The sequence below is a fragment of the Amphibalanus amphitrite genome, unplaced genomic scaffold (genome assembly GCF_019059575.1).
Source record: "Amphibalanus amphitrite isolate SeventyFive unplaced genomic scaffold, NRLGWU_Aamphi_draft 000072F_arrow, whole genome shotgun sequence".
Taxonomy (NCBI): Eukaryota; Metazoa; Arthropoda; class Thecostraca; order Balanomorpha; family Balanidae; genus Amphibalanus; species Amphibalanus amphitrite.
Window position 1 is genome coordinate 1,135,747 of NW_024881568.1, and position 27,277 is coordinate 1,163,023.

The following is a 27,277-nucleotide window of genomic DNA, read 5'->3' on the forward strand; positions in this document are numbered from 1 at the left end:
AGTTCGTCGGTGAAAGCCAGCGGTGCCGGCGGCGACGGAGCGGCGCACCGGCTCGGTACAGTTATCCCGACAGCGGCGGCGCTCGGCGGCGAGAACACTCGGCGTCCGGCCTCCCCGGCGCTCCGTCCGTCCGTCCGCGGCTCGAGAGGCGACCCGGCCGCCCAGCCGTGCCCACCGCTCGTCCCAGCCACCTCGGTGAAAGGTAAGCTGCGCCACCGCGTTGCCTAACGGCGCCGGTGGCGTCGGGCCGTCCCGGTCCATGTGTGCGAGCGTGGCCCGGGCCCGAGGCGCGGCCGGGCCGCGAGCCGCCGGATTGGGGTCCACGTGCCGAGCAGGGTGCGAGGTGTGAGGGTGTGAGGCTGGCGGTGTCCTGTCGGGAGCTTGTGCTAAGGACGTCGGGTTGTGAGGACGAGTGAGGTGAGCTGTGTTGGGGTTGTGTCGTTAGGGTATGTGGAAGTGGTTTGAGACATTTTGGGGGCATTGCATCAGGTCGGGTCACTGGTAACGATCTACCCCGGCTGCGATTGTATCGCGAACATGCATGAAGATGGGACCGCTTTTATAGGCTGGCGTCTGTCGGTATCGCTGCAGTGTTAGCTCTACTGGCCACCCTCAATTTCATGTGGGTTTAACCCACTGCAAGGCTGATGAAACGTTCCCACGATCGACTGATGTGCTCACACGGTGCCGGGGACGATTTCCCGGCACATTAGCAGACTGCAGCCCAGTGTGTTTAGCGTGCAGCCAGGGCCTCTAGGAACCGGTCGGGACCGCAGCTGATGTTCGCCGGCCCGCCTCCGCGGTGATGGCTCCGCTCGCACCGGATAACGGTTCGGTCCGAGACCCTCTCGGCCGTGCGTACGCGTGTTTGTGTCGCTGGGCTGAGCGGCACGAAATGTAGGCCACCGTAACGAATCGCTGGAACCAGGCCGGGTCACCGCCGCCGCCTGCACCACTTGAAAACCGCCAAACCGCCATTATACGGCCACACCGAGTCCCGTGGTCTGATAGAGCGGTGACCGCAGCTGGTCCGAGCTGCGGCGCTATTTCGAGTAGTTTCCAAGTTCCGGCAGCGGCTGGCTCGTGATAGCCACTTCCGCTTTATCTGACTCAGCCTCCGCTGTATGAGTCTCCGCCTCCGTAACTCCGCGACCGACGGGAACAGCCGGCGTGTCGCAGTTCCTGTAACGTCCGTCCGGCCGCGGGGATCGACCCGCTGACGGGTACCGATTGCGTCATGCGCTGCCGGCCGGCGGTGGTCGCCGCTCGGCTTTAGACCGCCCCCGCGGGCTGCCCCGTGTCGCCCCCGGGTAACAGACCGCCGATGGCCAGTGTGGTGCCGTCAGGGGTCAGCCGGGACAAGTGTGTTTGTTGGTCCAGACACGTCCTTCGACCCCCGGATAGCACAGTGTGGAGAATGTTGTGCTGGAGTGTTTTTGTTGCGGTGTCTGTTATCTGTGTATGTCTAACGACTGGGCATCCCGGGCGGGCTATTTAACACGTCCTAGTTTTCGAGTCTCGAGGCTTACATAGACTGTAGGCCTCGAGACTCGTAGTTCTCATGATGCTGTGGCTGTGCAATACCCTGAACAGCGCCTTGGAACAACAACGTTTCTAATTCAGAAAACCAGCCGAATTAGATCAAGGCCTTCTGTGTGAACTTCACAGCGTTCCGGCGTTCCGGCGTTCCGGCTTCACACTGTGAAGCCGGAACGCCTCGTGATCCGACGGCCACCAGCCGCTTGCCTTCATTCATTGGGTCCGCTCGTATAACCGGGCGTAACGGCGGCGCCCCTGTCTGGGCCCCCCGCAGCCAAGGCCGGAGCGTGGAGTGGGTACGTACGAGGTGCCGGTTTATGTGCCGGCAGCGGTGATCTGGCCGGTCAGACCCGACTATCTCACCGCGCCGGAGACGGGCTGACCTAACCGGGACGTGCGATTGGACCCCATTTGGTACGCAGGCAATGGGCTGTAGGTTCCAGTTTTCCGGAGCCCTGAGCTCCGAACTGTAAGCATCAACCGGGTCCCGTAGTTAAGAGCCGAGACGGAGCGATACCGCAATTTACCTACATTTGATGCATTGGGGATACATGGGACCGACTTTTAACCCATCGTAAACGCTTCAAGGAGAATCACCATTCGGTATGACCTGCTGAAGAAGTAGTCGTCTGCATTTAATAATTCTACATCTGTAAAAGGAGCCGATATTCCGACAAACAGTATTGAATGACTCACATGACGTATGTCGCCGGTCGACAATGACGATTCAGTATCCAGTTCCATCGTTAGATATCAAACAAGATAGATAGGTACCATAATTATTCGTGGCGCACCAGTCTTTTAAGAATGGCCATCGTTATTCCTCGTAATTGTGGGCACTTGCATTACGCATGCAGCAAATAGCAATGAACACTTCGCCACATCGGGACAGCTCGAGACGGTCGTTATAAAATGGACACAAAAGACGTCAATGGCATATGGACAAATCGACCAGGGCTTACGCAATACATTCATCTTTTTTACTTGGGGATTGAAGTTGAATCTGTGTTCATCTTGCGCCTTGCGGTTTGATTTTATCGCCAAGCAACGTATAAAGTTCGAATAATGACAATTAAATGACTTGCATGATTAATCCATCTATATTGAATGTTTTCATTCTCAGTTGGTTACCTACATGTACCTAATTTTAGGTAAAGCATTTCCCTACCATTCCGACATTTTTAAGAACATCTTCGTGGCACTGGAGACGTTTTCGCGTATGGAAAAGCGGTGCTGCACAGGCTAAAGGTATCGCAGAAAAAAGATCGCTACAAAAGGTTCATTATATGGAAAACGATCGTAAAGAAAGCCATCTTTTGCTTAGAACGTTAAAGTTGAACACTTGTAGCGTGGCTTAAATGCAGCGAGCGAAAACAGCGTTACTGTACAGCGTAGGTATGCGACCGGGAGAAAATGCACGCGAATTCTGACAAACAGCGTGCCAGAAGAGAACGTAAGATCTGTTTGCACGATGAAATACCTCGCTACAGCGTGAGTAGAGCCGCATATACCTAATACCTACCTACTCGTGCAGTCGCGGGCCGGGCCACGCAGACCCAAGGCCCTAATTTACCGCTTAGGCGTTCAAAGCCTGCGGCACAGCGTTGCGGGCCATGACGCCATGGGACACTCAGCCTTGACCCGGCTGTCAGCAGGCGCACGCGCTGGTCACGTGTCTCTGGTCGGGCTCCTCCGTTGGGGAGAAACTCTCGTGCACATCCGGGACGGCGCGGCGGCTGGGCGCCAGGGGAGGACGGCCGGCTAAATAACACCGATAGCACCCACCGCCGGCGGCTCCAGACGCGGCCGAATGGAAAGTGAACTGGCCCGGCCGGCGCGGCGACCGGCGCACGCCAGGTGTGCAAGCTGCGCGTGCCTGTTCCAGTGACCTTGTAGGCGAGCTGTGCGACCGTCACCGTATGTGTGTGTGTCTGTGTGTGCGAGTCGGACTGCCGACTGTTGCGTGGTCCTGTGAAGCGTGAACGGTGCGACATACGTGACTGTGACTGCATTTTAATGTTTTTATGTAGGAAGGCAAATGGAAGAGCTCAGTGATTTGTCGTCGGATTTATTTTGAAAGGGATGAAGTGCCTCGAAATTTGGTCATTAGAATCAACTGTCTCTGTCCTCTGCAGCTTGTTCAGGTGCTGCTCGGTAGCCGCCTATAACCTTAAGTACTTACCTACTGGCTACTACGCCTGTTTGGGCAGCCGGTTGAGCATTATAACTCTAATTGGTGTACTAAAACGGTGATCCTGTGTGACATGCCTTGGGCGCCCTCTGTCCAATGAGAAAATTCCGTTTTTTAACGAGAAATCCACGTTTAAAACCGTCTTATAGACATAGCGAGACCGAGTGTCTGTCTTATTCGCCGACTCACTGTCCTCACCAACTTCACACCATGACCCAGGGCCCTGTGAAGAGTCTCCGTAGTTATATCCAAGGCCATGTACATTGATACGGTATAGCTACGGTATATCGGTAGTAGGGTACCCTAACAGCCCTGGTCCAACTCGAAGGCGGTTTCTCCTGAGGAATAGACGGGCAACGCTCGACCGAGTCCCGAGATCGCGAGTCGGGACGAGACGAACCAAGGCGATAAATAGGTACCGGACGAACTAGATAAATAACGTTATGGTTTTATTTTCAGTGAATCTGGAAAAGTCCTTGAATTTGATATAGGAATGAAATCAGAAATTGTGCCCCGATTACATTTTCTTTACTCATATTCGGAGATACGAAAGATTTTTGCTTTGCTGTGGTTCTGCTACCATATGAAATGATATGGTAGCAGTAAAAAGAGGCATAAACTACGTGCTAGAGACATACCTGGGATTGCATCATAATCCGTCGAATGTAACCATTTATTAGTGATTATTATTTTCTCTTCACCTGGAGATCAAGCTGGGCGAAGATAAATAATATTCATATGGACCAAAGAAAAGCATAAGGTGCTCTAACCTTAGCTGTGAAATCACCTGACTAGCTATACTGAGCCAGTGCCCAGCCCCAGGCCCTGGCCAAACCAAAGCGCAAAGATCCAACTTCAAAGGTATGCAGTGCGCTGAGCTCTCATTTAAAATATATTGAAGTTTCATGTTTGAGTCAGAGACCAGAATATCAAGCTATTATTTTCATGTATTTGTCTTTGTTTTGCATCAGTTATTGCACTTGTAACTGTAAACTGTCATTGATGGTTCAGGTTGATTGCAAGGGACATGAAATTTAAAGTTGACCCTTATTGTAGTATTTCATTGCAAAATTTTGTTAAGCTGGTCTTAAATCTGATCATAATTTATTTAATATTTTAAGTTGATAAATGATACATTTTAGGTACCTCGACTCGGCCTGATAAGAAGGTTAACCATTATTGGCCATTCTTTCATCATGATGCATTAGGTATTTGTTTAAAGTTATTCAGGCAGTTATAAAACAGGCGTCTTACTTGTTGTTGCAACCAAGCAGGGGCACTATACCCTAACTAAGATGCTTCTTTCTAATGAAACCAAAACTAACCCTAACCTAACCTAACCTAACCCAAACAAACTGAAACATACAATCTGCAACATATAGCCTACAACCTGAAACTGACAGCCTACCTGTACCACCTTCAACCTACAAACCTACAACCTACATCTCTGAATGTAGTTCCTCTCCTTGCTTGCAAAAACGGAAATGTGATACCTGCTTTATGACTATAATTATTTCTGATGGTTATGTAATCAATAAATTGTAAATTAAACCATCCAAAAATTGCTGCTGTGATATATAATTGATTCATAAGCATCAACTTTACATCTTTGATATAAATTCTGACTGAACTGCTGAATTTCTTGTCCTTGGGCAGTGGGCTTTAGCTACATCAATCATAGCTTGGCTCTCACTTGCTAAATTTCCATAGCCACTTTTGATCTATATAGCCCAAAACCAAAATAAGCTTAGTGAAATTTATCTCAGACAAAAATTGGTAGGACTGCACTCCATTTGTACCACAGTTCTTTCTGGTCTAGAGTTAATGCAATTGTTTTGCTGAAAAGCTCATTCACACATGTTTCAATGATGATTTTTTTTTCTGTCATGCCTTAGATAGAGGCATAGTTATTGAAGATGTTGCTTACATAGGTTTACTGCAAAATGTATAATATTCAGTTTGACCCCATGCTTTATCAGATGTTTCAAATAGTATAATTGTATGCTTGAATGTAATAAATAACACTCGAATTGATCCAGCATATGATGTAACATGCAGTTTCACCTCAAGTCAAAGAGAGTGTAGTTTTATAGAGTAATTGTTTAATTTTAACTCCCACTCATAAGTGCAGCCAAGGTATCCGGCATGCTTTACATAATTTGATGCCTGTAAAATCTGAGCCATTAATACCCTATTTATATTTTAGTTATTTTGTCATTCACAGTAGATATGGATGAATTGTATCAAGCATGAAATTTGAAACAGGGCACACAGTGCTAACTGAGGTTCATTTGGGCGCATACAGAGCAAAAGCCTCACTTTGTTCCATGTTTTGGACTGTAACTCCTCTGACTTGCCCCAGTTAATTGTATGTAAGCTTTGACCACCCCTCTTCTGTCCGTCAGGCGCCCAGGTGTGATCAGCCATGGCGCTGTCGTCGTATTTCCGTCGTCACGGTCAGATGTGCGCCTCCCACCAGTGGGAGGTGATTGTCAGCATCATCACCTTCACCGTGTGTATGCTGACCGTCAACGACCGGCGCGCGGCTCTGCACTGGCCCGACCGGGCGCCCTGCAAAATACCACAGGTGAGGGATGAGCCTCCGGCACTAACAGCTCTGGTGTACTCGGTGTTATTCGTTTCCTTATACTGAGTAATCTCGCACTCGTGTCACCACCAGCTAACGTCGTACTGTTTCTTACCTCACCATATGCGCACAGTTCGTGTGCATGCGCTGACACCCTGGGTCCTCTGTGCAGGAGTATTTCGGCGCTGACGCCGTGGTGATGACGGCCGTACGCTGTATCGCCCTGCTCTACACCTACCACCAGTTCCGGAAGCTGCGCGCGCTCGGCTCAAAGTACATCCTCGGTGAGTGAGACACGCCGAACGGGGCTCATATCTTCTAGTACCCAACTGTTAGGGGGAGGGGGATGGAGAGAGTATTCTGTGAGAGGGAAGTGAACGGGTCCTTTTGTCGTGGCGTGAAAATATTGCTGAGGCTTGGGGAGTACAACAAGATCATGTTGACTTATGCAGTAGTCAATGTTGGGTGTTATTTTACCAGTTGTGACTCGCTGAAGGGTCTTTACCATTCGCTGTTTGCTGTAGCCGAATGAGACATCCCATGTTTTCTTATCCTGGTGAAGTCCCGGTACTTCCCAACATCGCCTCATCACCGTATCAAGTTGTTGTCCTGCGGTTTATTGTTCAAACGTTAGTGTTTCACTGTGGTTTGCTGGTCCCAAAGCAGTCACCAGTGACGCCGGACGAACTGAAATATGATGATATCGGTCACCGTTACAGGCCTGGCGGGACTTTTCACGGTCATCTCCACTGCCGTGTTCACATCGAGCATCATCAACTTCATGCACAGTGACATGACGGACCTCAAGTGAGTATGCGCTCGGCGCTTGTGGAGAACGCTGCGCAGCATGGCACGGCTGGCAGCGTGAGTTTGACAGGCAGTCAAGTACTGATTTAGGGGGATGGTCGCTTATTTACTGCACAAACAAGTATGGTTGTTTGTTTTAGCAAGTCTGTTTTTCGCTAGTTTTCTCGTTACTACAGAATTTAAGCATTGCAAATGCCGTAGACCTGTTTATATCATATCACCTTTAACATTCCTCCCTCGTCTCTCCGCCGCAGGGACGCGCTGTTCTTTTTCCTGCTGCTGATCGACCTCTCCAAGGTGACGCGCCTGGCGCAGTACGCGCTCGCCTCGCGCCGCCTGGACGAGGTCGAGGTCAACATTGCGCGCGGGATGCAGGTGCTGGGGCCTCAGATGACGCTCGACGTGCTGGTCGAGGTGCTGCTCATCAGTGTCGGCACCCTCTCAGGTCGGTCAGAGTGGGAGGGGCGGGCAGTGGGGTCTGTGGGGCGGTTGGTGCAGTAGTTGCGGTATTTGTGACGCTGATACGGACTGGGCCGCTTGGAGACGGGACCGAGATGGGGCAGTGCAGGATAGCCGCGCGGGATCGCTTGGTAGTTAGGCGGTGATTGTTTTTCATTGTGCCAGATGAGGATATTGATCTGTTCACTTACGCTCGTTCACATGTGATTGGACTGCCGTCTGTAGATTGCACTCCGCTCCGGTCACCACCCCTTACATAACCCCTGTTACTCGATCCCCATCTCGGCCGGGAACCACTACCCTTCTCAGACGGGTCGCGGCTTTAGGAGCGAACTAATGCAGCTCGCTGTGACCGCTCCACTTCCGCCGCCGTCTGCCCGGTGACAACCAGTCCTACCACAGAGGTACCGATGTAGTCTCCTCCCCTCCTCTCTCCTCTCCTCGCTCTGTCCTGAGCCCGATGACGTAAACCGCAGTCAGTGTAATGTGTATCTCCGGGGCTAGCCGCAGAAGCCGGGTATCACGCTCTTTTCGCACTGGATAGTGGTTATCGGTATACGCCGTGGAGCGGTATTACCGTAGCGGATTTCTGTTTGGCGCCATCGGACACGGCCTCCGGTTGGACCCGGCGTCCCGGTAACGTCAGAGACATGATGACGTCACCAGCGAGTAGTGTGACGCACGTGGGGTGGGAGGGACGGCGGCGTTACGGCGGCGGCGGCGCGATGCTGGCAGACGCAGCTCCTTCAGTGACAGTTTTAGACGTTACGTAACATGTTGATGACATGCTGCGAACGATATCGGCTGTGATCAGGCGCCAAAAGTCGCCTGGTTAGAGAATGATTCTTTTTGTGTGGCGATTGATATGATGAAATGTGCAGTTTTTCCATATCATGGATGCAAATGTCAGCGAAGTTTACCCTCGCTGCCGGCATGAAAGTGGCGTAGTTCGAGCGTTGACGAGCGTTGACTTTTTGGCGCTGAACTGTGCTTCTGAGTCGACATGCTCGTAATGCTGTACTCAGCCTATACACTTATTACGTCATAAACAAATAGTCGCGATTAGAAAGCCGCCTGGTGTGATATTAATTACCGTCGCGATTGGTGTGGTGGGGTCAGTAGGCCGATTGGTCCTAACTGGACCGTTGCCAGTCTGACTGCCCTCGTCTGACTGTGGCGTCCACCGCTCTCTGACCCGCAGGTGTGTACCGCCTGGAGGTGCTCTGCTGCTACGCCTGTATGTCTGCCGTCATCAGCTACCTCATGTTCATGACCTTCTACCCGGCCTGCCTCTCGCTCGTCCTCGAGGTACGCATCGTCTACCGCTTGTTCGTAGCGCGGTTCCTGCAGATTTTTAGTAGCGATCCTTTGAATGGTGCTCTCTTAGTTTTAGTTTACCCTCTCCAGATCCAATGGAATGGTCACCAGGCATAAACGCTGACCATCCTGAGTCTGTTAGATACGGCCAGGGGGTTAGTAGTATTTTCTGAAATGCATGTTTAGCAGTTGATATGACGACATATACGATATGAGTGATCTGACGTGTTATTCATAGCTGTCAGCCCACTCAGTCACCCCCAATAGGTTACATGGTTGTTGGATTGCCGGCTTAGGTTCCCTTAAATAGCCGCTTGCTGACGTCAGACCGTTGAATTGAACGTTTGCCGGCACATGATCCCAGCCATGGGGGCGCTATCGGATGGCTGATCCACTATATCGGGATCGGAGGGGCTATTTGGCGACGCTGGGGTCGGCTGGCCGCTAGCCGTTATGAATCGTCACCTTAGTATGGTGATCTGTTGCTCGCGTGTCTTTTTCGTGCATCTACCGATCGAACCTCGATCAAGCCTCCTGCTAGCTCGTGTGTAAATCGTCACTGATGCGAACATACCCATCAGAAGCCGAGCACTCTGCCGACATTCGCATTTCGATCCTACATTTCATTCCTGTACCTATCTGATGCTCCGCCGACCCCCGTTACCCTGCCGGTGCTCCACCAAACTGACTGGGTTTGTTTTCACCCACCGCTGACCCCGGCTCGTTCCGTCCGCGCAGATGTCCAGCGACGTCGGCTCGGAGACGCAGCCGTGGCAGCTCAAGTCGCTGACCAACCTGCTGCAGGAGGACGAACAAAAGCCCAACATCGTCATCCAGCGCGTCAAGATCATCATGTCCATCGGCCTGACGTTCGTCCACTTTGTCAGGTGGGTGACCCAACTGTTGACCCCCGGTGACCCGGTGCTGACCCCTGGTGACCCGGAGCTGACGTCAGTGACCTCAGAGCCGCCCGGCGGTGCAGTCACCGGCGTGCTGCAGGCGCGGTGTTGCTATTCCCGTACAGAGTTACGCCAGCGGCCGTCCCGTTTGGGTCGCTCGGGCTGTGAAGGGTTCGACTGGTATCTGATGGTCGATGTCCGGGGGCGGGTCGATGGTGCTGCCGCCTGGTGGCGACCTGGGCGGTGACCCTGCGGCCGCTCCGGTCCGATAACAGTCTGGTGTTATTCAGTAACCGCCGGGGGCCGTGTGCTGTGCGGTGAGCAGTGCCGCGAGTCTGCATGTGCCAGCAAGGGATGGTGATGCCCTCTTTCGGAACAGTGACCCACCTCAGCTCTGTGCCGGTGGCTATATCTGATGGAAACTGAGTGGATTTGGGGTAATTTGTCAGAAGTGCAGCAGCTACCTCAGTGTGGACTGAGTCAGCGCCCAGCGGCTGCTATTAGGTGAAACTTCACTAATCTCGTCAGCGATTCAGCCTCGGCCGATTTGATGTGTCTGTCTGTTTCCGAAGAAGTGAAAGTGTTCTTGCTCTCGGGTGTGTCATGCGTGCTTCCCATCCTTTAAATACAGCCTGGGCTCTGTTTTGTTAACGCTCCTCTTAATTTGCTCGTAATTATGATGTCTTTTACTGCACTTGTATCTGTCATGGTTGTATCGCTAATTTTCAACAAGCCAAATAGTTAGATACTCCACTTCACCTGAAATATGCGATCATGCTTCCGTGCCCACCTTCTAACACGGTTCAGTGTTCTGTGCAGCCTGTGCTATGGCTCGTCCCGCGTTGGACGCGAGACACTAGGTCCGTCAAGCCACAGCCGCTAACCGCCGTTTGTTAACCTGTCCACAGCCACTGACCGCTCCTGTAAACTGTCCACAGTTACTGACCACCCGTATCCACCCTGTCCACAGCCGGTGGCCGGATGTGTCCACTGACACTGACCGTTCTGTCCACTCTCTGTCCACAGCCGGTGGCCGAGCGTGTCCACTGACGCGGTGGACTCTGTCCACTGACACTGACCGTTCTGTCCACTCTCTGTCCACAGCCGGTGGCCGAGTGTGTCCACTGACGCAGTGGACTCTGTGTTCGGCGCCGCCGCCGGCCCCGGTAGCTGTGACGCGCCCATCCCTAGTCCGTACAGTGTGCTGCTCAGGTCAGTAACTCGCCACCCTCCGCGGCTGGTAGCTATAACAGCGATCCTTTGAATGGTGCCCACTTATGTCTCCCAGATCTCTGCATTCGTCCAAAGCTGATTTGGAAATGCACTCAGTCTGTAGCCGTCAACCATAAGTTTATTGCACAAATCTGAATTTGTGAGGACCAGTGGTTGTGAATAATAGCTTCCCCGCGTGTTGCGTTTGACGGAGATTAGAAGTTTTAATGTTTTTTTTTAATATTAGGATAAAGGTTGAGTTCGTATTTGCTGCTTGTTTCCATGTAGGCATTTATCGTTCGGTCTTATCGCCGACCCGCTCTGACCCCAGCTGCCCTCGCTGTCTTTTCTGTCCTCTCTGACTCTGCCCTTTTCTGACCCCCTCCCCTGCTTGTTCAGGTGGATGAGTGTCAGCGCCGAGCACCTGGTGGTGCTCATTATCGTGGTGGCGCTGGTGGTCAAATACGTGCTGTTCGAGGCGCCAGACGCGGAGCAGATTCAGCTCAAGGTCCAGGCAGAGGACCAGGCCATGCGTGAGTGCCGGGACGCGGGACACTGCGGACTGTGGTGCGGACTATGTGCCGACCGCGGACTACCGGCTACTGGGGGCTGTGCAGCTAGTGGGGTTTTCGGTTGGCTGTGTTTAGCAGGACGAAACTGCGCCGTTTGAAGGTTTGTCTGAGTCGACTATATGAAGTACAACGTCAGTAGCAGTTGCAGCTGCGCTTGAATGTGTTTGCCAGTGCCAGCTAGCGTGACTGTCGTTTTGCCGATCCGAAATAGCGGGCTGCCGGCGGACAATAGGCTGACGGTGACGCTTCACCGAAGTTGTGTCGTAATGTGTTTACAAGAGTGGAATGACCCGTCTGTATAGAATATTCAGGTAGTTAGTTCAACATCCTTCGGTGTGTGCGACTGTATCCGTCAATATGTCTTGTCCTGTCGTAATACCATGTCCCCGTGGCATCATGTGCTGTCTTCAGATGCTGAGATGTGTATTGATCGGTCGATCATCTGTCGATTGTTCTTAAACTGTCCATCGGACTTTGCCACGTACGGCTGTCCATCCAGTCTGGCGATGTCTTACCCGCTCATGTATCATCTTCCCTCCTGCAGTCGGCAGTAACCTCCCCTCTCCCTGCCGTGCCTGCAGTTCGCGCGCTGCGTCCGCAGCTGCGCCGACGCTGCACCTCTGTCCTCATCACCGAGGACTCTGACGGCGAGGTCAAGGTGGACGAGCTGCCGCCGCCGGCCGCCTCCACCGACGCCAGTTGCCAGACCCCCGCATTCACCGGCGCCGAGTCCACCGCCGAGTCCGCTGCGGAGTCCGCTGCGGAGTCCGCTGCGGAGGAGGGTACCGCGGCGGCGGCCGGCGGAGAGCGGGAGACGGAGGGAGAGGAGCCAGCCGAGCCGGCGCCGCCCCGGACTCTGGACGAGTGCGTCCAGATACTGGAGGTGAGTGGGCCGGGTGGAGGGGGAGGGGGGGGGGGGGAGCAGACGGCTGAAGGGATGGGTAGTCGAAGGTTAGATAATCTGATGGCTGCTGATGTGGAAAGCTAAATATTTGAACGATTGTCAGGTTTTCAGGTACTGCAATTATAATTATGTCAAAATATTTGGAAAATTGATGTGAAAGCTCGACCTACAATTACAATTATACACAGTTTCGCCATTCTCCTCCCTCTGCTATGATTGCAATGCAAGTCCAGCTGCCAGCCACCCCCCCCCCCCCCACACACACACTGCTCTGTAATATCTCACTCACCTGTCTTGCCTGACCGCCGTCAGGACGAGGGTCCGGACGCGCTCTCAGACGCCGAGCTGCTGGTGCTGCTGCGCGCGCGCAAGCTGCGCGCCTACCAGCTGGAGGCGCGCCTGGGCGACGCGCAGCGGGCCGTGGCCGTGCGCCGACAGCACGTCACCGAGACGGGCCGGCTGGCCGACGCGCTGGACGAACTGCCGCACCAGGGCTTCGAGTACGAGCGCGTGATGGGCGCCTGCTGCGAGAACGTGGTGGGCTACATGCCGCTGCCGCTGGGCGTGGTCGGGCCCCTGCTGCTTGACGGCCGCCAGTACTACGTGCCGCTGGCCACCACCGAGGGTACGTGAGGGGAGGGGTGACAGAACCGGAGCAAGCTGCAGGACCCGGTGGCTTTTACTTAGCTTTAAACAGCGGTGTAGATTGGAACAGTGTCGCTCGTTTGATTTGATTGAAACTGCTACTGTAATGTTGGTGTCATGCTCACTTATTTCTGGTGATAAAAGATTATTTATCTTGTTATTTGTTTGTACTTTGTTGTACATCAACTACCCACTGCTATCTTGTCTATACTATGCTCAATTGTGTTCCTGATCCTCAGGAGCGCTGGTGGCGAGCACCAACCGCGGCTGTGTGGCCGTCAGAAAGTGCGGCGTCAACAGCTACATCGTGGGTGACGGGATGACGCGGGCGCCCGTCATCGAGTGCCAGTCCGCCAGACAGGCCAGGTCAGACTGCCGCGCGGACGCGGGACTGCGGGAACTGTCCGGGGCGGGTGGGTGGCTCTGTGAGGACGAGCGTCAGCCTCTCAGACGAATGTGTTTTCATCGCTGGGAGTTTCGAACCCTGGGAGTAATTTCATAATGTGGGTCGTGAACAGGATGATGTGTCGGGAAGTCGCTGGCGTGTATTTTGACATAATGCAAGCGGCGAATATTATTTGAAAACGTGTGTGGAAATTGGGAGCCTTCATCCTTATCATAATTGACGATCAAGTATCGTATAAAAGTCAGTAAAATTGGATTTTGGGCCGTCCGTATGAAAAACGTTTCGGACAACCGGAACTTGACCATATTTTCAAGACGTTTATGGCACGCTTTCTAGAAAATTATATTCGGTTCTCGTAAAAATGTTTTGGAACAAAGTGAGGGCAATAATTTTTCATTATTCACGCGCTTTCAACTATATTTGCGCTGCTCTGCTATCGGGTTCGCCCATCCGCTTGATAAGACGTTTTCATTCATAAACGTCACTTATGATCCACAGAAGCCCGTACATCTAATCGACCGTTGTCGGCTTGATAGTGCTCAAGACTCTTCAATTATTTGTTCACTAAGGCACTGTACAATGAACAGTGTTCATATGTATCATTCTGGTAACATTCCAAGCTGGAACATCTCCTCTTCCACACCCTTCATATACCCTCGATCCCCAGTACAACGGTTGTGACCAGCGGCGTCTGTCACTGTGAGATCGCCGATTGCTGAGATGTATGTCAGCTCCGTGTGTTACCGCCTGCCACTTTGCCCGGCAGTGAGATCGCTGTAAGGTCGCTTACCATCGCGCCACTGACCCACAGTGAGATCGCTGTAAGATCGCTTACCACCTCGCCACTTGACCCGGCAGTGAGATCCCTTAAGGTCGCTTACCATCGCGCCACTTTGCCCCACACTGATATCACTGTGAGATCGCTTACCATCGCGCCACTTGACCCGGCAGTGAGATGCCTTAAGATCGCTTACCACCTCGCCACTTGACCCGGCAGTGAGATCCTGTACTGGCTGGAGACGACCGACGGCTTCCACGCTGTGAAGGCGGCCTTCGACTCGACGTCGCGGTTCGCCCGGCTCAGCAAGGTCGAGGTGAACATGTTCGGTCGGCAGCTGTTTGTGCGCTTCGTGGCCAAGACTGGTGACGCCATGGGCATGAACATGGTCTCCAAGGTGAGAGAGAGGGAGGGAAGCAGAGATAGAGAGAGAGAGGGGGGAGAGAGGGGAGTGAGGTAGAGATAGAGGGAGGGATCGTGAGCACCCACTGAGAGAGCAGTGCTCTTGGGTGTGATTTAGAAGATTGGCTGGTTTTCGAGTGAAACGCAATTAACAGAGTTTGTAAAATAGCAGTTGAGTGACTTTATTAACGACGCATGCACCATCGTTTCTTCTCGTCTTCTGAAAATAACGGAACATCGTGTATATTGGCATTCTGTGTTGTGCTCCATGATATAATGCACTCATAAACCACTAGTTGTACGGCCGTCCAGCGTCCAGTCTCGACCGTATAGTAACCAAGTCCCCCTCCGTGTCTCCGCAGGGTACGGAGAAGGCTCTGGAACACCTTCAGGAGACATTCCCTGGCATCTTTGTCACGAGCGTCAGCAGCAACGTGTGCACCGACAAAAAGCCGTCAGCCATCAACTGGTGAGCCGAGGGACGGCACCTGGGGGGGGGGGGGGATGACCGGGAGGGCACCGAAGGGGACACCGGCTTAGGTGGTTTTGTGTGTGAGTTTAAATAAGTCAGTTGATGACAGTAACAGGGCAGTGTTTACTGTAGTTCGGTTGCTTTACGACGTACTAATGGAGTGCATTGAGTCCGTTTCGGGCCGACCCGACTCCACTGTAACTTCGGAGTTTTCGGTATGGTCGATAGGCTGTGTGTGACTCACTAACCCTTTCTCCCTCCAACCGTCAGGACGCGCGGTCGCGGTAAGTCGGTCATCTGCGAGGCCGTCGTCCCGGCGGAGGTGGTGACCAGCGTGCTCAAGACGTCGGTGCCGGCCATGGTGAACCTGTGCATCAGGAAGAACCTCATCGGCTCGGCGGTGGCCGGCAGCATCGGCGGCAATAACGCGCACGCGGCCAACATCGTCACGGCCATCTACATCGCCACCGGACAGGTAACGGCAGTAGCGATCCGCGGCTGTCAGCCCAGTCCTACCGTTTACGGAGCTGTGCCGCTTTTGGAGGCTTATAAATTTTCATATTGTTGCATATGTTAAAGGTAGACTATGACCTTTTCCCACTTAATTGGAGTTGGGACCATTTTTTAGTAGAAAATGTATAAATATAATGTAAATTCATTGCATTTTGCCGAAATCACAAAATTACCATGTTTTTTTAAGTTGAAGTAGCTCAAGCGCTCCGCGCTTGGTAGTGATGGGTGAGCAAGTACTTGCAGGTTTAAGTAAAATCGGTGAGTAAAAATAAATCAATATTTGAAATTTTTAGTACCACTAAAAATTAGTCAGTATGTCAAAAGATTCTTTTGATATATTGATACAAATACATTACCTTTCTTAGAATATCAGTGAGTCGCAATACATCTGTACCGGATGACATAAATTTCGTAGCTGCGTTCCATCTGATTAGAATGGCCACAATAACGCACGGCTATGGGAATAAGGCGTCGTTGTTTGAAACAAAAGCGCCGTACACTGCGACTTTTTGAAAGAGAAGGACAAAGTATTTCAGTGAGTTTTGCAAGTACCGCAAGTATTGCGTATTTTTTTTTTGTAAAAATAAAAACAGCTTTCACATACGAAAATGTGCCAGGAATTTTTTATATTTTTAATAAACTGCAGTAAAAATAACATGAAGGTCGAATAACTTTTATTTAAGAAAAAAGAAAGCCCATTATCTCCCTTGAAGACATTTATTCATTATAAAGCGTGAATTCGTCATGGATGGCAATTAATCAAATAATGATGTCATGAAGCTTAAATTTAGCTGCCCAGACCTCCGCACATACTCGTCACCCATAACCCAACCCACCCCTCCCACCACCGCCACCCTCCCCTCCACCCACTCACCCCCTCCTCCCGGCCGCCAGGACCCGGCCCAGAACGTGTGTAGCAGCAACTGCATGACGCTGCTGGAGCCGTGGGGAGAGACGGGCGAGGACCTCTACGTCACGTGCACAATGCCCTGTGTCGAGGTGGGCACCGTGGGCGGCGGGACCATCCTCAAGGCGCAGAGGGCCTGCCTCAAGATGCTCGGCTGCCAGGGTGAGTTCAGAGGCCAGCGGGGCCGAGTATGGCTGTGGTTACATTGTTCGTAACAAACTAATCAACAATTTCATGAACCGTTTTGAACATGCTGCATCGAATCCTACCAATATAATCCATCACCACCCTTATTAGCCATCGCTGCCATCACTATAACCCCTTCCCTCTCGACAAGAGCGAACAAGGGTCAAGGACAGCCGTCAGATGCCCAGTATCGTGTATATACTGTATATTGTATAACCCTCCGCTCCGCCTCCGACAGGCGCCAACACGGATTGCCCCGGCCAGAACGCCCGCCAGCTGGCCAGTATCGTGTGTATACTGTATAACCCTCCGCTCCGCCTCCGACAGGCGCCAACACGGATTGCCCCGGCCAGAACGCCCGCCAGCTGGCCAGTATCGTGTGTATACTGTATAACCCTCCGCTCCGCCTCCGACAGGCGCCAACACGGATTGCCCCGGCCAGAACGCCCGCCAGCTGGCCAGTATCGTCTGTGCCACGGTGCTGGCCGGTGAACTGTCCCTGATGGCCGCGCAGAGCGCCGGGCACCTGGTCAAGAGCCACATGACACTCAACAGGTGAGTGACGCGAACGACTGACAGACGCGGCAGGGGCGGGGTGTCCGCCGCACTCTGGTCGTGTCCTGACGACTGGGGTCCGTCCGTCAGTGTGTCATAAAACGGGTGTGTATGGTCAGCTGAATAAGTTAACTATCCTGTCATGTGTACATATGTTATCAACCGTTGTGACCTTTATTATCAAACGGGTTGTTACGTAATTTTATGAAAGACATGGTTGTCTGTAAGGGAAAAGAAACGTTTGAATGTTCAGCGACTTGCTGTGTATCTTACGCGTCACCTGTTTCGTGTAATGCGATCTCTGTGCCCACTAAATCGGACGTTTTGGTCTCTTCCCTCCGCAGACAGCGGGCTCGTGACGTGAGTCAAAAAAATGAGCCGTAAACGCTCTTGTTTCGTGTTTCGTGTGTTTGTTTTGTTGTTGAGGCGTACCTCTACTAATTAAAGTCCCACAGTATGCAATGTTTGCACATTCATTATATTTTCCATAGGTTTTCAATCCTTCTCCCGTAGCGATTGCTATACCTTCACCCTGGTTGCGACTTGTCTGATAATTCACACATGTGATGAAAACGAAACTGACGTTTGATATGTTGCATTGGTCGTCTTCCCCCGCAGGGGGCTGACCGTGGTCAGAGCCGTTGCTTGGCCGGGACCATTGGGCTCTGGCCTCGCGGCGGCTGTGACTTCGGCCAGTAAGGGGAGTAGCGCCCCCTCGGCCCCAGCTTGACTTGCGTTTGACCTCGGCTCTGATTTGATTGTCGGATGGATTTTCTGCAAGATTGGCCCCGCAGGGGGCTGGCGGTGGCCTGGGTTCCTTGGGCCCGCGTCCTGCGGCGGCTCTGACCTCCGCCAGCAAGGGGAGTAGCGCCCCCTCGGCCCCAGCTTGACTCATGCTCGATTACAACCGGACTCGACCCTGGATTGATAGACGACAAGTCAGACCTTTCTTGGTTTCTTTTTTCCCTTTGTGTCTGATGAGTGTCTTTTTTTGCGCCCGGTTCCGCTCCTTCCGGGTGTTTCTTCTCACTGCCAGCTTATACTGCCTTGCCGTCTTCTCACGTGGTTTGCACTAAGTTTTTGCACTTGTCTGTTGCCCAGCTTTCTTGCGAGCATTTTCATTGGTTGCCTTTTCTGCATTCTCACGCACCGCACGGACACACTCGGGTGAAGTGGAATAGCGCCCCCCCCCCCCTCAGCCCTAGATACACATATGTGTAATCTTGAATTTGCCCACATTTGCTGGATTTGATGTTTGCACAATGCCATTGCCAGTCGGCCGCGTTGCCGTCTTCTCACGCGAATTTCTCCTGGCTGGTTTGCACTCATTTGGTTGCCTACCTCATCGGTTTCGCACGCTTCCCAGTTTTTTTTTTTAACACTTGCTCATCTTCTCTGTGCACGATTCCATTGCATAATGCGATTCCAGTCTCTAATCGTGCCATCTTCTCACGTGAATTGCTCTTGGTCGTCTTGTACCCGTTTGTTGCCCATATTTCTTTTGCGGTCACTGGCATTGGCTGCGTTTTCAGTCTTCTTGCGCTGTACCGGTCTTGCAGGCTGCTTGCCTCACCGGTTCCGCACGCTTCCCCAGTTTTTTTTTTACACTTGCTTATTTTCCTTGTGCACGATTCCATTGCCAGTTTGCTGCACTGCACTCTTTTCACGTGAATTGCTCTTGGTTGTTTTGTACCTGTCTGTTGCCTTTTTTTGCGGATACTCGCGTTGATTGCCATATGTGTGATCTTGACTTTGCCCACATTTGCTGGATTTGATGTTTGCCCAATGCCATTGCCAGTCGGCCTCGTTGCCGTCTTCTCACCTGGCTGGTTTGCACTCATTTGGTTGCTTACCTCATCGGTTTCGCACGCTTCCCAGTTTTTTTTTAACACTTGCTCATCTTCTCTGTGCACGATTCCATTGCATAATGCGATTCCAGTCTCTAATCGTGCCATCTTCTCACGTGAATTGCTCTTGGTCGTCTTGTACCCGTTTGTTGCCCATATTTCTTTTGCGGTCACTGGCATTGGCTGCGTTTTCAGTCTTCTTGCGCTGTACCGGTCTTGCAGGCTGCTTGCCTCACCGGTTCCGCACGCTTCCCCAGTTTTTTTGTTGTTGTTTTTTTACACTTGCTTATCTTCCTTGTGCACGATTCCATTGCCAGTTTGCTGCATTGCACTCTTTTCACGTGAATTGCTCTTGGTTGTTTTGTACCTGTCTGTTGCCTTTTTTTGCGGATACTCGCGTTGATTGCGTTTTCAGTTTTCCTACGCTGTACCGGTCTTGCAGGCTGCTTGCCTCATCGGTTTCGCACGCTTCCCCCAGTTTTTTTTGCACTCGCTCATCTTCTTTGTTCTCTGGTTCCCCTGGTTTTATCGGTCTAGCCGTACCTTCGGCCCAAAGACCGGGGAGAGGATGTCTGGGCGTTGAGGGGGCTGCCCTGCGGGTTAGTCGGGGCAGCCTTCCAACACATGCCTTTGGCGCCAATCCCCGGATCTGCGGGATGCCCCATGTTGGCCTCGCATGAGGGAAATCGGCCGGTCAGGCGTCGCCCTGTGCAGCACTGGCTAATCGGGGTCAAGGGGGCTGGGCGACGGGTATGCGGGGGGTTGCCGCCGGGTGCAGGGGCCGCCTGATTCCTTCAGCGCGGGGATTAGCGCCACCGTATCCATGTCCGCGCGCGGGATCAGGTCCGGTCCCGTGCCGCATGGCTCTGCGGCGGCCGCGGCTCACGCGGCCCCGTACCCGGCGGCTTCGTCTTGCTGCTTTTGGCGTCCCGGCCCCCGTATAGTCCTGCAGTACTCCTGGCGGACCACCACCCTACGGGGGAGTGTGGCCGTCCCCCAGTTGGGCTCCGAGGTGGGTGGGAGGCTGCGGGACCGAAACAATTACACTTTCCACGGATTCTCACTTGGCACCCCCACGGACCACAGCCTCGGCTGAACCCCTTGCACCTAGTGCAGTCGGTGGAGCACGACCAAAAGTTCTTATATTCACATCCGACGAACGAAAACTCGCGTCGCTGTCTCCCTTTCAGAGACGAGAGGGCTGTGACAGATTTGGTAAGATTGCGAGGTGTGAAAAACTTAGAGACGGAGGCATCGAAGTAGAGTTTGTTGACGATAGAGAGGCGGAAAGGGCCCTGAAAGCTACTCACTTCACATACACAGTTAAGGATCAGCAGGGCAGGAAGGAAGTAAACCTTTCGGTCAGCGTTTCGCCGCATCGCACGAAAAATTCCAGCCGAGGGGTCATTTTTTGCGACGATCTGGAGGGCATGCAAAACGACGAGATCGCCGAAGGCCTGTCACAGTTTGGGGTCTCCGCCGCCCGCCGCATCTACACCAAGAGAAGTGGCGCTCTCGCACCCACGCACAGTATCATTTTGACTTTCAACTCGCTGGAACTGCCGAGGGAGGTGATGATAGGATATCTGTCCGTGAAAGTTCGACCATATGTCCCGAGTCCCATGCGTTGTTTTCAGTGTCTCCGATTCGGTCACACTCGAGACAGCTGTCGGAACAGACCAGCATGCGGGAGCTGTGCGGCAAATGACCATAGCAGTGCCGAATGTTCGTCGTCCGAGTTGAGATGCGTCAATTGTGACGACTCTCAGACTCCACATTCCTCGTTTGATGGGCGATGCCCGGCCCTCCAGAGAGAAAAAGAAATAATGTCCCTGAAGGTCACCGAAAGGCTGTCATTTCGTCAGGCCCGAGACCGCTTTGCTGCCCTCCATCCCAAGCGGTCTTATGCTAGTGTGGCCAACGGTTCTAGACAGCGCTGCCCCACTGAAACTGATACCAACAACAGCATCGGTCAGTTAATAGCGATTCTGAAGTCATTCGGCTTCTGCTTTGTCCCAGATGCCAACAGTCACAGCAACTCATCAGTTCAACAGGAGCCCCCTAAAGCGTTGTCGTGCTCCGCCACGCAGACGTCGCCAAGCAGGAGGCGAGGAGTCTCGTCCCCCTCCCGTGGGGGAGGAAGAGAGGATGAGACTGGGGCGGGGGTGGAGGCTTCAGCCGCCCCCGAGGATACGGCCACGCCGCGGGGTGGTGAGTGGACCCTCGCCCGGGGTCGTCGCCGGGGCCCGCCCCCACCGCCGCGCTCTGTCGAACGGGCCCCGTTCACGTCTCCGGAGATCCGTCGACCCCCGCCCAGGGAGACTGCAGTCATGGCGGCTCTGCGCCGCGGTCGGGAGGAGCGGCTTGAGCAGGACGCCAGACTAGGGCGGAGGATGGCCCAGGCTCTTGAGGAGCGTCGAGCGTCCTCTGTCCGTGGAGGTCCTGGTGGGCCGGGGGCGGCCCCGTCACCTCTGATGGGACCTCCCCCTACCCCTCCACCCCCTCCTCCACCTCCGCCCCCTCCACCTCCTCCGCCCCCTCCACCTTCTCCCCCACCCCCGCTCCCACCGCCACCACCACCCCCTCCACCCCCTCCACTTCCTCCACTCCCTCCACCCCATTCACAGCGTCCTTCTGGTGCCCCTCCGGTGCCCGCCTCGGGCGAGGGGTCGGGACCCCAACCCCCGCCATGCACACCACCATCGGAGCCGAGACCGGCGGGGCCGCCGCCCGCCCCGGGCCGCCCCACGAAGCGCACACTTCCGTGGGAGTTATCTCCGTCAAACGATGGTAGCCCCCGCTCGCGGCTGAAGTTTCAACCGGGAGCTACGGGCCGGCCTAGGTCGGCCGATGGACGGCTCCGCGAGGGCCATCCAAAGGTAGCCTTTGGCGGTGGCCCGGGCCCCGGTGGCGAGGAGCATTTTTAAGTCCCCGCCTTTTTTTTTTAACTCAAGTCAAAGTCGCCAGTTTTAGACACCTTTCGCTTACCCCAAGCGCTCAAAACTACAGCAATAACACGTTTTATCCTGCAGTGGAACTGCAGAGGCTTGCGTTCTAGCACCCCAGAACTGCAAGCACTAATCCGCTCTCAGCGACCTTTGGTTGCTTGCATCCAAGAAACCAAACTCAGATCTGAGTCCAGGTTCCCCATGAAAGGATTTTCGGTTTTTCGCAGGGACCTTGCTACTGAAACCGTCGCGCACGGAGGTGTTATGGTTCTGGTCCATAACGCCGTGCCTGCGAGATGTATTGATTTAAGCTCGCCCCTTCAGGCGGTAGCGGTCCGCATTCATCTAGGCCAGCGTGACATCACTGTGTGCTCACTTTACTGTCCCCCTGGCGCAGCTCTTCCTCTTCTGGAACTACGCCGGCTAATTGCCGAGCTCCCTCCACCTGTGATGCTTCTGGGTGATTTTAACTCTCACCACTCTGCATGGGGATGTGATTCTGTGTGTACACGCGGTCGACTTTTAGCGTCCTTAATAGACGAGGAGGGCCTTTGTGTTTTAAACACTGGTGCTGCTACCCATTTCACCATGCCGTCGGGACATTCATCAGTTCTAGATCTCAGCCTTGTCAGTCCACACCTTGTGCCGCTTTTTACGTGGCGAGTGGACGCGGACTCTTTTGGTAGTGACCATTTCCCCATATGGCTTGAACTGCGTGAGCGGCCCTCGGTTGGCTGCCGGCCACCGAGATGGAACCTGCGGAGGGCAGACTGGGAGAAATTTCAAACGTGCTTGGAGGATGCTCTCTCATCTGACCCTACAGATGATCTGTCAGTAACCGATTTCACCTCCTTACTCATTGAAGCAGCCAAGGCATCCATTCCTCGTACATCGGGGGCGCCTTCTCGCCGGCCGGTCCCATGGTGGTCCGATGCGTGTCGAGACGCCATCAGAGCGCGGAAACGAGCGCTGCGCGCTTTCAGGCATAACTGCACCACCGCAAACATGATCGCGTTTAGAAAAGCCAGAGCGTTCGCTAGGTGGACGGTCAAGAAAGCTAAACACGAATCCTGGGTGGAATACATCAGCCAGCTTAACAGATTCACGCCAATCTCCGAGGTTTGGTCCCGTATAAAACGTATATCAGGTCGTTTCTCCTCATCCCCTCTTGGTCGTCTTCAGTGACGATGCTACGGCAGAATTACTTGCACGTTTAATTTAACATCCATCCGATTGTCAGAATAACACCACTACTCTTTCTCCGTTTTTTTATGCTGTCGTGTGTAGAATGTGGCATATGTCTAATCTGGTGTACCTATATTCGCTACGTTTTCCATTTGCACGATTGACGCATGAAACTGATGCGTCCTTGAAAAGGGACAAGTAGGAAACATGTTCGACTTTTTTAGCTCACTCTGCATACGCATCCGGTACCTATCGTCTGTGCTCACGTGCTGCGCCTGCCCGTGCGTTCCAGGAACGCGACTCCGCGCACCAGCCGCCAGGAGGCGCTCAACCGCTAGCCGAACGATGCACCATTGGCTAGCCGAATACTGTGCGCCGGCCAAACGGACGCCCATCGCCCTCCAGGAGGAGCGCCGCTTCTGGTCGCAGCCGCCGGGCCCCGGTAAGACCTCTGCACCTGCCGACGGCCGCGGAACGGATCGCCAATGACGGGCTTCCAGCACCTGAGTTCAGCGCAGGAGTGCTGGGACGACAGGCCGTCCCTCCGATGGACGGAATCTCGGGCCGGTGGGGCGGGAGCAGACTCCACTGTGCCCGCAGGACGCCCCAGGTCGTGCAGGTGCGTGTCAGTGTCAGGGAACGACCATGACCCCGCGGGTGTAAACGCTGGACGGACGGTGACCACTCGCCGGTGTGTGCCTGTGACAGTTTCGGGTGTACGTCACAGACTCCGTGTGAGAGCACGAGTGAAGAACGGGTTTTAGCGGGGAAAGAGGACTCCGGGGAGAATATGTTTGCCAGACTCTGGCCAGGGAGTGCGCTGTGTGTGTGCGTGTGTGTGTGCGTGCGTGCGTGCCCGCCTGACCGCTGGCCGGCGGGCGGTGCGCGCGCCGCGGGTCAGCCTTCCTCTGCCTGTCTGCGTCTGTGGGGAGGCCGCCAGTGCCTGTGTAACCGCCGGTCAGGTCAGGTCAGGTCGTGTCGGCCGTGGCGGCGGGGCGGGTCCCTCGGAGCACCGGCCGGCGGCAGTAGTGGCGCCTGCTCAGGCTCGGGAGTGTCTTTCATCCCGTTAGTTCCAAAGCGGTATGTGTGAGATGATCGAGATCCAGGTCGGAAGTAGAGGTATTTCTTAGTCTTAGCGTTCGTAGCTTTATTTTCGTGGTTTTCGTGGGTTTGGTGTATGCTGTACCGGTATGGCTGCCTTCCTCAATGTACGGTTTTCACGTAAGATATTAGAGGATGTTGGCTGGCTTATTGAGCAGAGCTAGTTTTGGTTTTGATGTGTTTTATTGTTAAGGGTAGTGCGCCATTTTACATGTGAGATGTGATGGAAACCACACCGCGCAGCTATGCTATTATTTATTTATTTATCACGGACTTTGACATTTCTGAAGGGGCGCTCACTGTTTTATAATTATCTGCGACCTCGCTGTTTGGACGTTTTATTACAACTGAATTTCTACGAGCTGAATTTGAAAATAAGAATTCTGATGTTTTGACTGTTATGCACTAATATCAGGTAAGGTCGATCAAATGCTAAGTTATTGACGATAATTTTTTAGTCTGATTAGTTAATGTAATTAATGTGTGAAGCTCTCTGCGTCTCAATGCGTAAGTGCGTACAACCGTTGAAGTTAGTGCATACTCTTATGTTTGCGAGAATACGAACAACGCTATTTGAATGCGAGAAAACGACCGATGCCTTGTGCTCTCCGCTGTGCCCCGGTGTAACACAGCTGTGTCTGTCCGGTGTAACATCATGTCGACCCGGTGTGTCCTGAGACACTGTGTCGGCCCCGCTGTGCCCCGGTAGCACTGTGTCGACCCCGGTGTAGCACCATGCCGCCCCGCTGTGTCCGGTCACAGAGCAGGTACCGGCCCCGCTGTGCCCGGTCGCAGAGCAGGTACCGGCCCCGCTGTGCCCGGTCACAGAGCAGGTACCGGCCCCGCTGTGTCCGGTCACAGAGCAGGTACCGGCCCCGCTGTGCCCGGTCGCAGAGCAGGTGTACTGGCCCCGCTGTGTCCGGTCGCCCGCCCCGCTGACACCTTCCGTGCCGAGATCTGACCCCAGTGCCGGTGAGAGTGTGAGAAGGTCGCCACGCGAATCTGTTTCAGTCTTTGACACACAGTCGAGACTATGCGGCTGCGGCCAGCAGTCAACACTGGATCTGTATTTATTTTGGCATAACTTAATACACAGCCACTGATGCTATGCTATAACATGTTTGTGAACAGACTGTCCCCAGTGTTGTATCGGAGCAAACAGAACGTTACATGAAGGGAGACCACGAGAGAGGTGTTCGTCACCACAGTCCATGTACGCAGATTTAGCCCGGGCTCTGCCCAGATTCGGGACGCCTCAGATCCACCTGAAACGTTCGCTGCGCTGCGAGCGATTGCAAAAAACTCAGGGGTGGCACCTACTCCCGCACGCCGCAAAAGGGTTCAGGCTGTAACACTGTAATGCAATGAAAAATGAAGAATGACCACAATGATAAAACCTCATGCAAAACTCAATTAACTGTTAAGTCTACAATTTTTCGCCAGCTAAGGCAAATGCCACTAAGACACACAAATAGTCATCTGCAACCGGCTTAGCATGTCGTGCATATCACCGCTCACCGGCACCCGATCGACCGTGCCCCTAGAAAGCAACGCATTGTCAGCATTGCTGCACTATTATTCCTGACCGGTGCCTCGCGGCAGACGCTGCTGAGACCAGCACTTACCAAATAGGGTGGTATTCGCAGACGTGGCCTTTAAACGCGCCACAAGGGATGGCTCTGAGGAAATAATGTGAATTGTTCATACCGAGGCAGTCGTTGTCTTCATTGGCAGAGCCGTAAGCGGTCACAGGCAGAGTCACCACCTCGCCGGTGACAATGTCTCGGTAGACCCGCTCCTCCTCGATGTCCCAGATGCCGATGACCAGGTAGGCAGAGATGTGCCTCAGGACGCCCGTCCGCAGGTCTCTGAACTGGGCGGCCGAGCGCGGACTGGCCGGCAGCGCCTCCGGGTCGTACTCCCGGCAGCTGGCCACGATGGCCTCCTTGCCGCCCTGCAGGTCCAAGAGCCGCGCCCGGTAGGCGACCGTGGGGTCCTTGCTGCGGACGAAGCCGGCCGGCAGCGGCGGCTGGTAGAGCGGCTCCATGTCCGCCGTCAGCGGGTTATGGGCCGAGTGGAGCGGCCACAGTCGGCACAGGCCCGAGCCGTGGTCCCGGCTGAACTTGACGCAGGCGGGCGTGTGCAGGCAGCGCCGGGCGCACTGCACCAGCGACCCGAACTCCTCTGCCAGTGGCTCGCGGGCGTGCTCCACAATGTAAGCAAGGTAGTGGAAGGTTTCCACGGCGCCTCGAGCTGACGCCAGTGACAGCAGGAGCAGCAGCGCCAGCGGAGGCAGCTTCATCGGGCTGGGACAGCGGCGTGCTTTTGCCATGGGAGGAGTGCGGGTGTCGTTGAAAAAAGCTCCGGTCCGTTGAAACTTTGGCGAGCTCGAGGTTGGTGGGAGGATACGGCGTGCAATGTCGACTTGCCCGACGTAGGGACAGCCAGCGACTGTGAGCCGCGGAACACCGCCCTTTTGCCAGGGCACTGCCGCGGACCGTACGGTGGTTATCCTCATTAACGTCTTACTGGAGAGCTATCATTATTTACAAGATAGTTACAGCGAACCTCTCCGGACGTAATTCAAGAGATTCCTAAGTGCACAGTATGCTTACTGACACCACTACGGTTTAGTATTGAAGGTATATTGGAGTCGAGTGGTATAACGCTACCATCGCCGATCGGGGACCTAATGCACTTGCAGCGGGGCTAAGGGAAGCCAACGCGAGTTTTATCACGAAAAGTTCCAGGAACTAGACCTACATAGGCGAGTCATTGGTCCTAAGTTGCGACAGGCCTGAGTGACCTGGTGGACAGGTTGGCACGTTAGGGCAGGCTGGCCAAT

The 27,277-nt window shown here is 53.8% G+C and overlaps 1 protein-coding gene across 4 annotated transcripts; it reads left to right on the top strand.

The window, feature by feature from the left end:
* Positions 1–25,433, top strand: LOC122379126 (3-hydroxy-3-methylglutaryl-coenzyme A reductase-like). Of its 4 annotated transcripts, none has more exons than XM_043361070.1 (18): positions 1–202; positions 6,136–6,317; positions 6,490–6,601; positions 7,037–7,124; positions 7,379–7,569; positions 8,785–8,891; positions 9,639–9,787; positions 10,904–11,011; positions 11,411–11,544; positions 12,165–12,466; positions 12,800–13,112; positions 13,372–13,498; positions 14,536–14,713; positions 15,081–15,187; positions 15,461–15,665; positions 16,598–16,772; positions 17,213–17,351; positions 23,624–25,433. In XM_043361070.1, exons 2-18 carry the CDS (start codon positions 6,156–6,158, stop codon positions 23,667–23,669), a joined length of 2,643 nt encoding a protein of 880 aa, XP_043217005.1. In that variant the 5' UTR covers positions 1–202; positions 6,136–6,155; the 3' UTR covers positions 23,670–25,433. The 4 variants fall into 4 exon arrangements, with proteins under 4 accessions (XP_043217005.1, XP_043217007.1, XP_043217004.1 ...); XM_043361072.1 differs by lacking the exon at positions 1–202 and adding an exon at positions 4,099–4,145; XM_043361069.1 differs by lacking the exon at positions 1–202 and adding an exon at positions 4,354–4,591.
* The last annotated feature ends 1,844 nt before the right edge of the window (positions 25,434–27,277 follow it).

What these genes read in the sequence shown, in the direction of transcription:
- LOC122379126 (XM_043361070.1), top strand. Translation starts at nt 6,156, where the DNA reads ATGGCGCTGTCGTCGTATTTCCGTCGTCACGGTCAGATGTGCGCCTCC. An exon ending in AGTGACATGACGGACCTCAA is followed by an intron (nt 7,125 to 7,378) that starts GTGAGTATGCGC and finishes TCTCCGCCGCAG; the next exon opens with GGACGCGCTGTTCTTTTTCC. An exon ending in ACGTTCGTCCACTTTGTCAG is followed by an intron (nt 9,788 to 10,903) that starts GTGGGTGACCCA and finishes CTCTGTCCACAG; the next exon opens with CCGGTGGCCGAGTGTGTCCA.